The sequence below is a fragment of the Linderina pennispora genome, assembly GCF_002104995.1.
Source record: "Linderina pennispora strain ATCC 12442 chromosome Unknown DL89scaffold_7, whole genome shotgun sequence".
NCBI lineage: Eukaryota > Fungi > Kickxellomycota > Kickxellomycetes > Kickxellales > Kickxellaceae > Linderina > Linderina pennispora.
The window spans coordinates 505,727-518,248 of NW_024468255.1; the positions used below are offsets into that span (position 1 = coordinate 505,727).

The following is a 12,522-nucleotide window of genomic DNA, read 5'->3' on the forward strand; positions in this document are numbered from 1 at the left end:
TTTCATTTGTATCATTGGCTGTATGGAACTAGCTGATGCATATGCTCACAGATAATCGCCCAGAATCGTCAGCTATAGCTGATTGGTTCATCTAATGATAGGGTTCATGCAGACATAGTCAACCCCCGACCACAACGTGCTTATTGGTAAATGATAGTCTTCGTGGAGGACGATTGAAACAACCAGGGTGAAAATATGCTTGTTGATATTGGATGTGCGAAGAAAGTGCAAGATGGGCAAACCACATGTTGAGTAGTCTAGGCGGGAATCGATAGTTGGGAGATGGCAGCTTGCATGAATGAAGCAGTGAGATCTGACGAAGGTCTAGCTGTGTGAATCGGATATGCTGGTGGAGTGTGATGGATATGGAGTGCATTACAAGAATGCGAATAGCTCCATGTAGGGCCAAGAGAAGAGAGATTGGAAAGGTAAAGGGGAAAGCAATGTGTTTAGCACATGGCTGAGCAGACAATTGGAGGATATCGACGTGGCTATCCTGGTGGTCAAACTGGCTTGAATGTGTTGGCTAGCCATTGTCGAATGTGTCAGCAAGCTACACTGCCAGGTTCTATATTATGCCGGCACTGCCTCTAGTGTATGCTAGAACTACTTGACTGCCGATCCAGCTGGTATGGAAGAGGCCGCTGGGATCGCCACAAGCATGCGTATAGGGCGGAACTATGCAGGACGAATATGTGCACCATCATTGATCAGTCCAGCAGTTACGAGAATAACATGACATGTTAGTAAGAAATCTAGTAGATATAGGCCGAGCCAGGTCTTCCAACAGGTGTGCCTGCCGATGATTCTATACCACTTGGGTGAGCGTCTATCAATCAGACAGACTATCAAGGCAGTATGAAGACTGGACATGATACATGGCAGACCTATTGAGTTGCATATATGCGTTGACTCTGTCGGTTTTAATGGGGCTCGAGTAGAGGTGGAAGGCAGAAGTGGAAGGCGAAAAGCAAACACGAGCTGCCAGATAGAGCAGATAATTTTATATGTATCTAAAGCCGAAAGACCAGAACGGTAGTCGGCTCGGTTGAGCGATCGATTACATTGATTCCGTCCGATTGGCTCAGTTGGCAGAGCGTGAGTCTCATAATCTCAAGGTCGTGAGTTCGAGCCTCACATCGGGCAGTCTTTTTTGCTCCACTGGCGTCTGCTGCTCGCCTACTCTTCCATGCCTGTCCGCAGCACTCCTTTTGGTCTGAAATCCCAGAAGTTGCTGCTTCTGCTTGATGACGCCATGGACATGCCTGCTCTTTTTATGTCTATGTTTTCCAATGCTAACCTTGGGGATGAGCGGTTATCGGGTATACGGAAAAATATCTTTTCAAAAGTATGACTGAGGAGAGAAGCTGATCGTCTGTCTGGGCCTTTGTACGCATTTGTTTCGGCCTTGCCCATGGTGGCGCTGAGGGACTCCGAATATCAACGCATCCAAAACCTTTGCTTCTCTTTGTCCTTATAATTAAATATCACTACAAATTATTTATTCTCTTATTCACACTCACACTGTTGTGTATGTTGAATATGTGGGGATTTAAAAGTTATATTTAATACTTAAGAAAAGAGAGAAAAGGGAATAGACGAGTTGCGCAGGGGAGTTTTCAATACGGCCGTCTGTGCAACTTATCAGAGGTTAGACTCTACCCCATATTGTAGGCTGTAGCGGGGCTCTCGTTAGCGCCTGGCTTTCTGTCACCTGGTTCGGCTTACATGTCGACGTCAGGGACAGCTGCAGCGGGCGCACAACACATTTTTTAGACTATAGAATCCTATATATAGGTAAAAGATAAAAGGTTGCTTAGAAAACTAGATTGCACACTGTGCCGCAACATCGGTGGGAATAAGTGCTTCCAGGTACTTGTTGAACTTATCAAGCGGACAGCTGCTGAGATCGCACCATTTGAAACCATCTTGTAGCTGGAGTATGTGGCCATTGTAGATGATACGGACAACATGGTTTCCGTCATTTTTCTTCCACAGCTCAAACAGCATATTGGAAGCGTACGGTGGCCAGAGCATATCAGCGTTGGATGCTTTGAGTGCACCGAGTATGGTTGCGACGGTGGAATCGTGAGCAGAATACAGCGAGAACTTTGGAGCCTTGGCTGCCCCAGATACATGGTCGTGAATCTGGTCCCGTAGAGTTGCCAAGAAAGAGCCGATGGCAAGACGCATGTATTCGCCCGACAGAGGATGGTCGCGGAACTTGTATGTCCATTCGAAGCTTCCATTGCGCATTGCCTGCTTAACATCATCCTCGGTGATGCAGTCATCGGTCTTTGTCCCATTTACACTGCGGCAAGGGAGAGGCTTGGCGTGGCACTTGCGCGGAAGCAGTGCATCCACATAGCCACTCCAGCTAGCAGTCCATACAGAGCCACTAACCCCAAGAATGCCGGATATCCGCGACATGAGTGGTCCTTGGTCCTTGAGGAACTGCTGGAAGGTAGCAGAGCCGTATATCTGCGACACATAGCTATTAAGCTTTGGGCAGGCAGCTGTGTTTTCGTACATGGTCTCAATGCTCTCAGGGTATGTGTGCATAGGAATAGCATCGTTCGAATCCGTGTTTCTTCCAGGATACAACGAGCCAAGCAAACTTTCGCCAGAGTTCTTGGTGCGCCAGATATGCGTCGTACGGAAATACACTGAGCTAGTGTCTGTCAGTGTGGGAGGCAAGAAATGAGTTTTCCTGACGTAGATATCGCGCAATTGGCCACCAAGCTTGCGGTGCTGAGACTTGCCAATATCAGTTAGCTCGCCAATATCGCAGCTGCCTGCCCACACCTTGTTCGAGAACCCATACTTGGAATTCCACTTGGGGATCTCGATGACCTGCTTGAACGACCCTGTGGTATTTCTTGGAGGCTTGTCGGTTTCATGAAGGTACGTATCCTCCTCAACTCCGTCGCAGGTCCATGTTTCGTTTTCGTTAGGCAGGACAGTATACGAGGTGCGGTCACCATGACGAACAACAACCTGTACCATCTCCAGACTAGCATTAGGGAGAGGGCTGTACGACTTGGAGCTAGGGTAGTTGGCCTGGCAGTAGGTGTAGCCTGCATCGTTGAAGTTATACTGCGAAACAGGAGTGTTGTACGTGGTGCTGGTCTCGTTTGAAGGTGAGTCCCGTTGGCCGAGAAGTGGCGATGCAGCAGCGGTGGAGGCTGCGGCATAGATAGAGGCGAGGAAGATGGGCGAGAAGAGGTGCATAGTAAAGGATAGAAAGCCAAGGTAGGACAAGGATGAGACTGGTGGCGACTCTGAAGCTGTTTTGTTTTTCTCCGAGTATTGTTGGCAATGAGAGGCGCAATTTATAATGGAGCAAGGGGGAGACTAGGGGAGAGGACAAGGCCGACCCTAGGTTCAACTGCTGCCGCTGCTTCTGCTGCTTTTTCGAGAGTACCAGCGATATAGTTCTATCCGCGTTTCGCCGCTTCCGCTGGAGAATTTGCACGCCGTTATGTTAAAAGTACTCTGATGGGCAGATGATGCTTGACAGCTGATCTTTGGCACAAGCAGTGAGCCTTTTAATTGACAGCAATCGTGGCGCGATCTGCATTATGGACCACCTCGGTATGCATATGCAGTCGCTCGGACTTCAAATGTGCTATACAGACGGACCACTATGAGCGGAGTTTGCACGGGTTCTCAGGTGAGCGTATGAACTATGTACTCATGCAGAAGCTGACCTTATTAAAAACTATCTCAAATATACACTTTTTTTGGCTGATTGACACGTGTGAATCAATGCCCCCAGGCAGGCACACGAACCGCAGCATTTTTATATTCTTCTTCTTTCTGGATGCATCGCTACAGGTGCACTTTGACATGTGGTCATGCAGCACAACATACTAGTTTACAATCGATTCTAGTCTCAGCTATTTCATAGGTTCAGAAGGGTGTGAATAAAGCTTGCAGAAGAATGTCGGGTGTAGATTCCTTTGCAAGCAAAATTGCGAGCTAACTGGTGTGAATATCCATGTTACAACCCCTACTAAAACAAATGCGGGCAGCCTAACTGAACCGAATTGCGTTGAGCTGGCACGGTCCTCATGGTCCGAGCCAGCCGTGCTAGCACGGCTCCGAGTCGCGATCGGCAATACGGGACTAGTGATCTCATCATCGCTCGCATATTGTGAGTGATTGTATTTGGATTGGTCCTTACAACGCCAAAGACAGCAGCATTTTCGTTTTCCTGTGTATTTGATGAGCCCACTATCCGTTGACAAACTTTTTATGAATACATTTCCTCTTCCGTTAAATACATATGGTTATATCTCGCAACACCCCCTAGTAGTATGCGCAATGGTATAAACAAATCAGCTGCGTCCTGCCAATAACAGCTGAAAGCCCATACCTGTAATTTAACTCGCCAAGGAACGCCAACTATAGGTGAATAACCCTGTATTAAGCAGCAGCCCACTCAACGGCCATCGTCGTGGATCCCACAGAGTTTGCGCAGGTAAAATTCATGGAAAACACCAAAGGGTAAATAATAAGCTCATATACGAATTAAAATCCAGATTTCCAGAAGTTGTGTTTGGGAATTAGCTCAAGCGCTTGTTGAGGATTGGCTAGGCGCCGATTAGGAGTCCATAATGGTCCAGAGGTTAGGATCTCACGCTTTCACCGTGATGGCCGGGGTTCGATTCCCCGTTATGGAATTTTTGCTTCATTCGCCTTTTATTTTGCCTCCGTACGATATCATAGTGGCGAAATCAGTTTCTTTGGACTTTTTGCAGTGTCCATGTTGCATGGCACTGTTTACCTGTATTGTATGTAATGGAAGCACACCATGATAGCCAGCTTGTGCTATTCACAGATAGATATGGCGTTTGCTATATTTCAGCTTTCCGCATGAAGCCACACTCAGAACTCTGAAGAAAGTCGAGTCAGTGAGCTAGTTACGTTCTAACCTCCAGGTTTACGCCCTGGAGGTCTGCCAACACCAACACTTTTCTATGCGCGGATATTATCATGAGCCCTGTACCTTGTATAAGCAGGACCTTCATCACGATCTATAGCATCTATTCTTCGGTTGTTTCTATGATATCTGTGAATCCAGCCCCTGGAACAACGGTTGTTCAGTGCCTCCCAACAAACAGGTCAGTATAAAATCCGCGCAGACGCATATCGCAATATACTCTGTTGATATTCGGAGTCCCTCAGCGCCACCATGGGCAAGGCCGAAACAAATGCGTACAAAGGCCCAGACAGACGATCAGCTTCTCTCCTCAGTCATACTTTTGAAAAGATATTTTTCCGTATACCCGATAACCGCTCATCCCCAAGGTTAGCATTGGAAAACATAGACATAAAAAGAGCAGGCATGTCCATGGCGTCATCAAGCAGAAGCAGCAACTTCTGGGATTTCAGACCAAAAGGAGTGCTGCGGACAGGCATGGAAGAGTAGGCGAGCAGCAGACGCCAGTGGAGCAAAAAAGACTGCCCGATGTGAGGCTCGAACTCACGACCTTGAGATTATGAGACTCACGCTCTGCCAACTGAGCCAATCGGACGGAATCAATGTAATCGATCGCTCAACCGAGCCGACTACCGTTCTGGTCTTTCGGCTTTAGATACATATAAAATTATCTGCTCTATCTGGCAGCTCGTGTTTGCTTTTCGCCTTCCACTTCTGCCTTCCACCTCTACTCGAGCCCCATTAAAACCGACAGAGTCAACGCATATATGCAACTCAATAGGTCTGCCATGTATCATGTCCAGTCTTCATACTGCCTTGATAGTCTGTCTGATTGATAGACGCTCACCCAAGTGGTATAGAATCATCGGCAGGCACACCTGTTGGAAGACCTGGCTCGGCCTATATCTACTAGATTTCTTACTAACATGTCATGTTATTCTCGTAACTGCTGGACTGATCAATGATGGTGCACATATTCGTCCTGCATAGTTCCGCCCTATACGCATGCTTGTGGCGATCCCAGCGGCCTCTTCCATACCAGCTGGATCGGCAGTCAAGTAGTTCTAGCATACACTAGAGGCAGTGCCGGCATAATATAGAACCTGGCAGTGTAGCTTGCTGACACATTCGACAATGGCTAGCCAACACATTCAAGCCAGTTTGACCACCAGGATAGCCACGTCGATATCCTCCAATTGTCTGCTCAGCCATGTGCTAAACACATTGCTTTCCCCTTTACCTTTCCAATCTCTCTTCTCTTGGCCCTACATGGAGCTATTCGCATTCTTGTAATGCACTCCATATCCATCACACTCCACCAGCATATCCGATTCACACAGCTAGACCTTCGTCAGATCTCACTGCTTCATTCATGCAAGCTGCCATCTCCCAACTATCGATTCCCGCCTAGACTACTCAACATGTGGTTTGCCCATCTTGCACTTTCTCGCTGTAGGTGACTTCGCTGAAGCGCTCTGTCTGTTGGCAGCATATCGGCCTAATAAATGCCAGGATGTTTATCTGCCACCTCACACTGCGTATTCATGCACCCTGCTCTTGTTCGTAGTATACTGCCCATTTGTTTTGACCTTGCCTGAAAAAGGCTCTTGCATGATGTTCTGGAGAAGCATGTCACATTGTTTGGACTGAATAGAGCTGCTCCCAGACCACCAATCGGACACCCAAGCCATCACGTGGGAAACATTCCTTTCCATGTCTTTAGCAGCAAAGGTGCTCAATGTCTCTTTGCCTTTGGGGCGTATTTGTCGCACTCCAAGCGCTACTGACCACAGTGCGCGTAGGGGTTCAAAGAGATGTGCGTGCACAAATAACGGACAGAGAGACTACGGTGTCTTGTCTCTGGCCCACCACATGGCGGACTCGCCAAAAAAAAGAACCAGCGAGAGGCACTATGACGTTCGAGAATTGACACGCGATTTGTTGAGCTTCTCACTGGGAGGATCTGGAAAAATAAATCCTCAGAAAACATTCCAGCGAGAATCTTCGAGGTGATTTCCATTCGCTCATTAGCTCTGAAAGAATGGATCGGCATGGGCACACATGGAAAACGCGGAAACCGCTCTGAACAAGGGAGGGACCACTAGCTGTGTTTATAAAAATAGGTTTACGGCGATTCATTTTCTGGCCAGTCCCAAGGTTTATTTTGTTTTTCTCCTCCCCCTTTCTCTTCTCTTCCTTGCCCTCAAAACCCCTACATTCTCCTTTTTCACTTTCTAACGCCGACCTACACAAACGCATATCATGAAATTCTCTGCACTTGCCGCTGCATGTGTCGGTGCTATGGTCGCCGCACCGACGCTGGCCCTGGATAACATCGTTATCAAGGGCAGCAAATTCTTTAACGAAAAGACTGGCGAGCAGTTCTTCTTTAAGGGTGTTGCCTATCAGCCGCGTTCTGGCGTGAGCGGCGATTTGGACCCGCTGGCCGACCCGATTGGCTGCAAGCGTGACATCGCCGTGTTCAAAGAGCTGGGTCTGAACTCTATCCGCGTGTACGAGGTCGACTACAGCAAGGACCACGACGAGTGTATGAAAATGCTGGAGGATGCTGGCATCTATCTGGTGCTCGACATGCCGTCGCCCAAGTACGCTATTAACCGTAAAGCCCCGTACTGGGACGAGGAGATCATGGGCGAGTGGAAGAAGAAGGTTGATGCCTTCTCCAAGTACTCCAACCTGCTGGCCTGGATTGCCGGTAACGAGGTCACCAATGACAAGGACACCACCCCTGCGTCGGCATTCGTCAAGGCTGCTATCCGTGACATGAAGGCGTACATCAAGTCCAAGGGACATTCTACTCCAGTCGGCTACGCCGATAACGATGACATGAACATCCGTATGAACCTTATCGATTACTTCAACTGCGGTGACGAGAAGTCGCGCGCCGACTTCTATGGCATTAACATCTACAGATGGTGTGGCGACAAGACGACGTTCAAGACGTCGGGCTATGAGGATGTGACCAAGAACATGACTGATTACTCGATCCCCTCGCTCCTGACCGAGTTCGGCTGCAACAAGGTTCGCCCCCGCACGTTCCCTGAGCTCAAGAGTCTCTACGGCCCTGACATGAACACCATCTTCTCTGGCGGCATTATGTACGAGTACTCCGAGGAGGATAATGACTACGGAATTGTGTCGGTCTCGTACGGTGACTCCAAGCTGACCAAGACTGGCGATTACGAGAACCTGAAGAAGGCCCTGGCTGCGGCCAAGCCCAAGGGTGTCAAGATGAGCGACTACAAGCCCGCTACTAAGGAGAGCACCTGCCCGACCCTTGGTCCCAACTGGCACATCAAGTCGGATGTCCTTCCGCCAACCCCGTCGACTGCCCGCTGCTCATGCATGATGGATTCTCTGAGCTGCACCCTTGCTAGCACCACCCTCACCAAGGATGAGGGCACCTCTCTGGGTGATGCCATGGGCTACATCTGCGGCCAGACCTCGTGCGATGGTGTGAGCCACAACACCACCAAGGGCTTCTATGGCGACTACTCGGCTTGCTCCTCTGCCCACCGCTCGGCATGGGTTCTTAACGAGAACTTCAGCAAGAGCAAGAAGTGCGACATTGATGGCGTCAAGACCACCACCGTCAAGTCCCCGAAGCAGAAGGACCAGGGCTCGTGCCTCAAGCAGAAGGACGACCTGAACAATGATGGTGCTACTAGCAGCGGCTCGGGCTCGAGCAGCAAGTCGCCGTCCTCGTCCTCCTCGTCCTCGTCGTCTGGCAAGTCGTCAGCTAACGGGAACGCTGCTAGCGCTGTGGTCTCGGTGCAGCTTTTCTCGTCTGCCATGGCTGTTGCTGCGCTTTTTGCGCTCTTCTAAGGACTCCATATCCATTTTATGAGCTCTACAAACACTACTCCTCACAACTCTCCGTTCTTTCGAAATCTAAAATTTTTCCGTTTACGCAAATATGACATGACAGTTTTCTAAACTCACCACTCTACTATCATCAAGCGCTTTGAGGCGTATCCGTGTGTGCATATATCCGCTCCATCCGTTCCCATCCTTTCAACGTAGACTCATACTTGTATACCTCATTTTTCATCTGGGCAGTATGTATCATTATCGCTCTGATTCTAAGCATAGATGGCCCTGTTTAGAGGGAGGCAGTTTTTGCGGCTTTTCCTGGTCGTGAAGTGTCTAGAAGCTGATATTTGTTGGGGGACCTGGCACCCAGCTTGCTCTTCTCTCCAACCTGACTAAATTCAAGTATTTTTTGCTTCCTTATTCTCTCCAGCCTACTCTCATGGACGCGCGACAGGCAGTGATTCACGCATTTGAGCGCATTTCGTCACAGGACCCTGCGCAGATAGCGGCTGCGGAGGAGGATCTGAACAACTGGGAGTCTCAGGAGAATTTCCATGCCACTTTGTTTGACGTTTTTGCTGACAGGTCGCTTCCTACGCAGGTGCGCTGGCAGGCGGTTATCAAGCTGAAGAATGGCATTAACAAGTACTGGCGCAAGACACCCGTGAGGCCCATCCAGCTCTCCGAGAAGCAGCTCATCCAGCCTCGACTGCTGTCATTCTTTGACGAGGAGGTGCCTCAGATCGCAATTCAGTACTGCGTCACGCTCTCGCGGATCTCGCGGTGGGACTACCCGCGGGTGTGGCCCGAGTTTGCCGACGAGCTGCTTTCACACGTCCGACAAATAGCCAGCGAGCCCAAGTCACGGATGCGCCATATCAAAGAGCAGAATGTACTTTACACGCTGCACTTGTTCATCAAGACGTTATGTGCCCGGATGCTGATGAAGGAGCGCGAGGCACTGCGGCAGTTGACACCGGGTGTTGTTGCCCTGGTGGCATCAATCTATGCGCAGCGGATCAGCGAGTTCACTAACGCACTGCAGTCAGGGGATGCCGAGGAGAGCACAGCTATCCTAAAAGAGATCAGACTATGCATCAAGATACTGCGCAGGCTCTTTGTGCGCGGATACGAGAAGCCAGCAGAGACCGACAGGACGGCAATCGACTTCTACCTTGCGTCGCTGACGCACCTGGCAGCGTTTTACGATCTGCTCAAAGGGCTGCCTGCGGAGAAGCGCGAGTCAGACGAGACGCTGATTCTGCGCAAAATCATTCTGCTGTATGGCAAGTTGTACCTAGACTTCCAAAAGAGCCACGCGGTAGCGTTTATCACGATGAACGGCGTCAAGGACATCTTGTGCTGGTACTGGACGCAGGTTGTGTCCGAGGCACCAAAGCTTGCCATCAATGGCAACGACCTTTATGCTGAGCCGGATGTGGTGCTCGAGAAGGTACTGGTCCAAGGCCTGATCCTGCACAATGAGGTGGTCAAGAATTTTTTCTACAACTATGAGGAAAATGGCCCAGAGGACAAAGACGCAAAGCGCTGTCGTCAGATCATCGATGGAGAGATCCTTGCGCCCGAGGTTGTGCAGCAGATGGCCCAGACGCTAATGACATACTATCTCCCGCTCAAAAGCCGCGACCTGCTGGAATGGCAGGACGATCCTGAGGCCTGGACGAACGACGAGCAGTCGGATCACTGGGAATTTGACATACGCCGCTGCGCCGAGCATCTATTTGTTAATCTGGTGAGCCAGAACAAGAGCCTGCTGATTGAGCCTCTGGTGCAGGCCCTGCGTGCGATCGAGACCGAGCAGATCACCTTGAGCAACCTTGTCCGCTGCGAAGGACTGTATGCTGCGCTTGGACTCTGCGCAAAAGACCTGTACGAGGCATTCGACTTTTGCGATTGGCTCGAGCACCGGCAGTCGCTTGACTCGCCGCTGGGCATGATAAAGTGGCGCGTTGCCTGGCTGGTCGGCAAGTGGATCGACGTGAAATTCCCCGATGAGCGCCGCAACATCGCATACGCAGCGCTCCTGGGACTAACGGGGCGCAGTGAGCCGCTGGTTGTGCGGATGGCAGCGACGTCGAGCCTGGCGCTGTGCGTTGACGACTGGGATTTTAATCCGGCTGGGTTTGCGCCGTTCCTGGACCAGACTATAGTGCAAATAACTGAAGTTCTGAGCGATGTCACTATGCCAGAGAGCCGCATGCGCCTTGTCAATCTACTGGGCATCATTGTGAGCAGAATGCAGCGACAGGTAAGTTACAGGACAAATGTCTACGGGCTGTGTGCTAGTTTATGTGATGGCGCAGCAGCAGCAGCTACAATACTAGGCCATATACGGCTCGCATATTGTGCATAGTGGTATCAAGCCACTATACACCGACTTTTTATTTTTATTTTTACCTGGGCAGCTATTTATTTATTTTCTGCTTGCTGGTCTTTTTCTGATAGATTGTTCCGTTTGCAGAGGCCATTGTGCGGCTGCTGCCACCACTGTGGCAAAGTGCAGCAGGCGAGAATTTGTATCAGACCTCGATTCTCGACCTCATTACCAAGCTCGTCGATGTAAGTATTGTATACAGGATGCTTCGTGACTGTGTGTATGTGTGAGTATGCAGTGCAAATTTACTATTTCAAGGCATTGTGCCCGCTGGCTGGGCTTGTTTTATCCATATGTAGGCATTGGGGTCGCAGTCTGCGGCGCTGCACGACCTCATTGTGCCACTGGTTAAGCACAGTATAAACCTGAGTGACCCGGCACACATCTACCTGATTGAAGACGGAATGTACCTGTGGCTGGCGCTGGTGCGCAATACGCAGGAGCTGGTGGCCAATGGCACGCTTCTGAGCCTTCTGCCTCATGCAGCTGGCCTTTTGCACCAAGAAACCGAAATACTGAAGCATGTCTTGAGGGTAATTGAGGGCTACTTTTTGCTGGACGGGCCGACATCATTCCACACCAGCGGATTGGCGATCCTGGAGGGGCTAAGGGAGCTCGTGTCGGACACTGGGATCAATGACCGCGCGGTAGCTTCTGGGTACCATGCTCTGAATGTGATTGTACAGTGCGTGCCAGTGGAGCTGTCTGGCAAGGCGCTCGTCGACTCAGGGCTGTTCTGGGATGCATTCTCGCAGGTGGTGGATCAAAAGAAGGTTGCGTTGATGCTGGTGTACCCAGCCTGCTTCTTGTCGCGACTGGCGGTGCATTATCCGACGTTCTTTGGCGAGTTTCTGGCTACGCAGGATGCGGTCCTGCTAGGGCAGTTCACAGAGAACTGGGTGAAGTTGTACGATGATATCGGTCAGGTGCCGCAGCGCCGGCTGCATGTGTTGGCAATGGGTGTCTCGATCATAACTACAAATGATGGCGTTCTGAAGCATCTACCGATGATGGTGCCGCTATGGAACGAGGTCATGTCGGATACAGGCAGCTCGATGTACTTTGGAGACGTTGACGATGATATGCCCGATGACTACTATGGCGGCAACGATGAGAGCATAGTGCCTGCGAACGAGCGGTCGAGGCGGCTGAGGGCGAATGATCCGGTGCACCGGCTGAACCTGAAGACGGCACTGAAGCAGAGCCTGGCAGAGTGTGAGCGGATCAACGGGTCAGAGCGGTTTGCGCAGGTTATCTCGCTTGTCGAGGCCGCCGAGCTGGAGGACCTCAAGAACCAGCTCGACATGTGATGGGTTTGGGGATGATCACTTGATCTCCCTTAACGTGA

General features: G+C 50.3%; 5 protein-coding genes and 3 non-coding genes across 8 annotated transcripts; 4 read left to right on the forward strand and 4 right to left on the reverse strand.

Moving 5' to 3' along the window:
* Positions 1 to 332: 332 nt before the first annotated feature.
* DL89DRAFT_162961 (uncharacterized protein) lies at positions 333 to 619 on the reverse strand. The gene has a single exon (XM_040883692.1). It carries the CDS (start codon positions 532 to 534, stop codon positions 376 to 378), a length of 159 nt encoding a protein of 52 aa, XP_040743270.1. The 5' UTR covers positions 535 to 619; the 3' UTR covers positions 333 to 375.
* A 454-nt stretch (positions 620 to 1,073) lies between these two features.
* Positions 1,074 to 1,146, forward strand: DL89DRAFT_t80. The gene has a single exon. It is a non-coding gene; the product is annotated as a tRNA-Met (tRNA).
* A 17-nt stretch (positions 1,147 to 1,163) lies between these two features.
* Positions 1,164 to 1,445, reverse strand: DL89DRAFT_267766 (uncharacterized protein). Its single transcript, XM_040887657.1, has one exon. It carries the CDS (start codon positions 1,414 to 1,416, stop codon positions 1,180 to 1,182), a length of 237 nt encoding a protein of 78 aa, XP_040743271.1. The 5' UTR covers positions 1,417 to 1,445; the 3' UTR covers positions 1,164 to 1,179.
* A 176-nt stretch (positions 1,446 to 1,621) lies between these two features.
* Positions 1,622 to 3,511, reverse strand: DL89DRAFT_267767 (phosphoglycerate mutase-like protein). The gene has a single exon (XM_040887658.1). The coding sequence runs from the start codon at positions 3,229 to 3,231 to the stop codon at positions 1,825 to 1,827; it is 1,407 nt and encodes a 468-aa protein (XP_040743272.1). The 5' UTR covers positions 3,232 to 3,511; the 3' UTR covers positions 1,622 to 1,824.
* A 1,102-nt stretch (positions 3,512 to 4,613) lies between these two features.
* On the forward strand, positions 4,614 to 4,685 carry DL89DRAFT_t81. The gene has a single exon. It is a non-coding gene; the product is annotated as a tRNA-Glu (tRNA).
* A 782-nt stretch (positions 4,686 to 5,467) lies between these two features.
* On the reverse strand, positions 5,468 to 5,540 carry DL89DRAFT_t83. Its single transcript has one exon. It is a non-coding gene; the product is annotated as a tRNA-Met (tRNA).
* A 1,562-nt stretch (positions 5,541 to 7,102) lies between these two features.
* DL89DRAFT_267769 (beta-1,3-glucanosyltransferase) lies at positions 7,103 to 8,903 on the forward strand. Its single transcript, XM_040887659.1, has one exon. The coding sequence runs from the start codon at positions 7,208 to 7,210 to the stop codon at positions 8,789 to 8,791; it is 1,584 nt and encodes a 527-aa protein (XP_040743273.1). The 5' UTR covers positions 7,103 to 7,207; the 3' UTR covers positions 8,792 to 8,903.
* A 315-nt stretch (positions 8,904 to 9,218) lies between these two features.
* DL89DRAFT_293213 (ARM repeat-containing protein) lies at positions 9,219 to 12,484 on the forward strand (the record flags this gene model as incomplete). The annotated part of the gene is made up of 3 exons (XM_040890370.1): positions 9,219 to 11,048; positions 11,246 to 11,359; positions 11,474 to 12,484. The coding sequence occupies 3 exons, from the start codon at positions 9,219 to 9,221 to the stop codon at positions 12,482 to 12,484; spliced, it is 2,955 nt and encodes a 984-aa protein (XP_040743274.1).
* Positions 12,485 to 12,522: the final 38 nt, after the last annotated feature.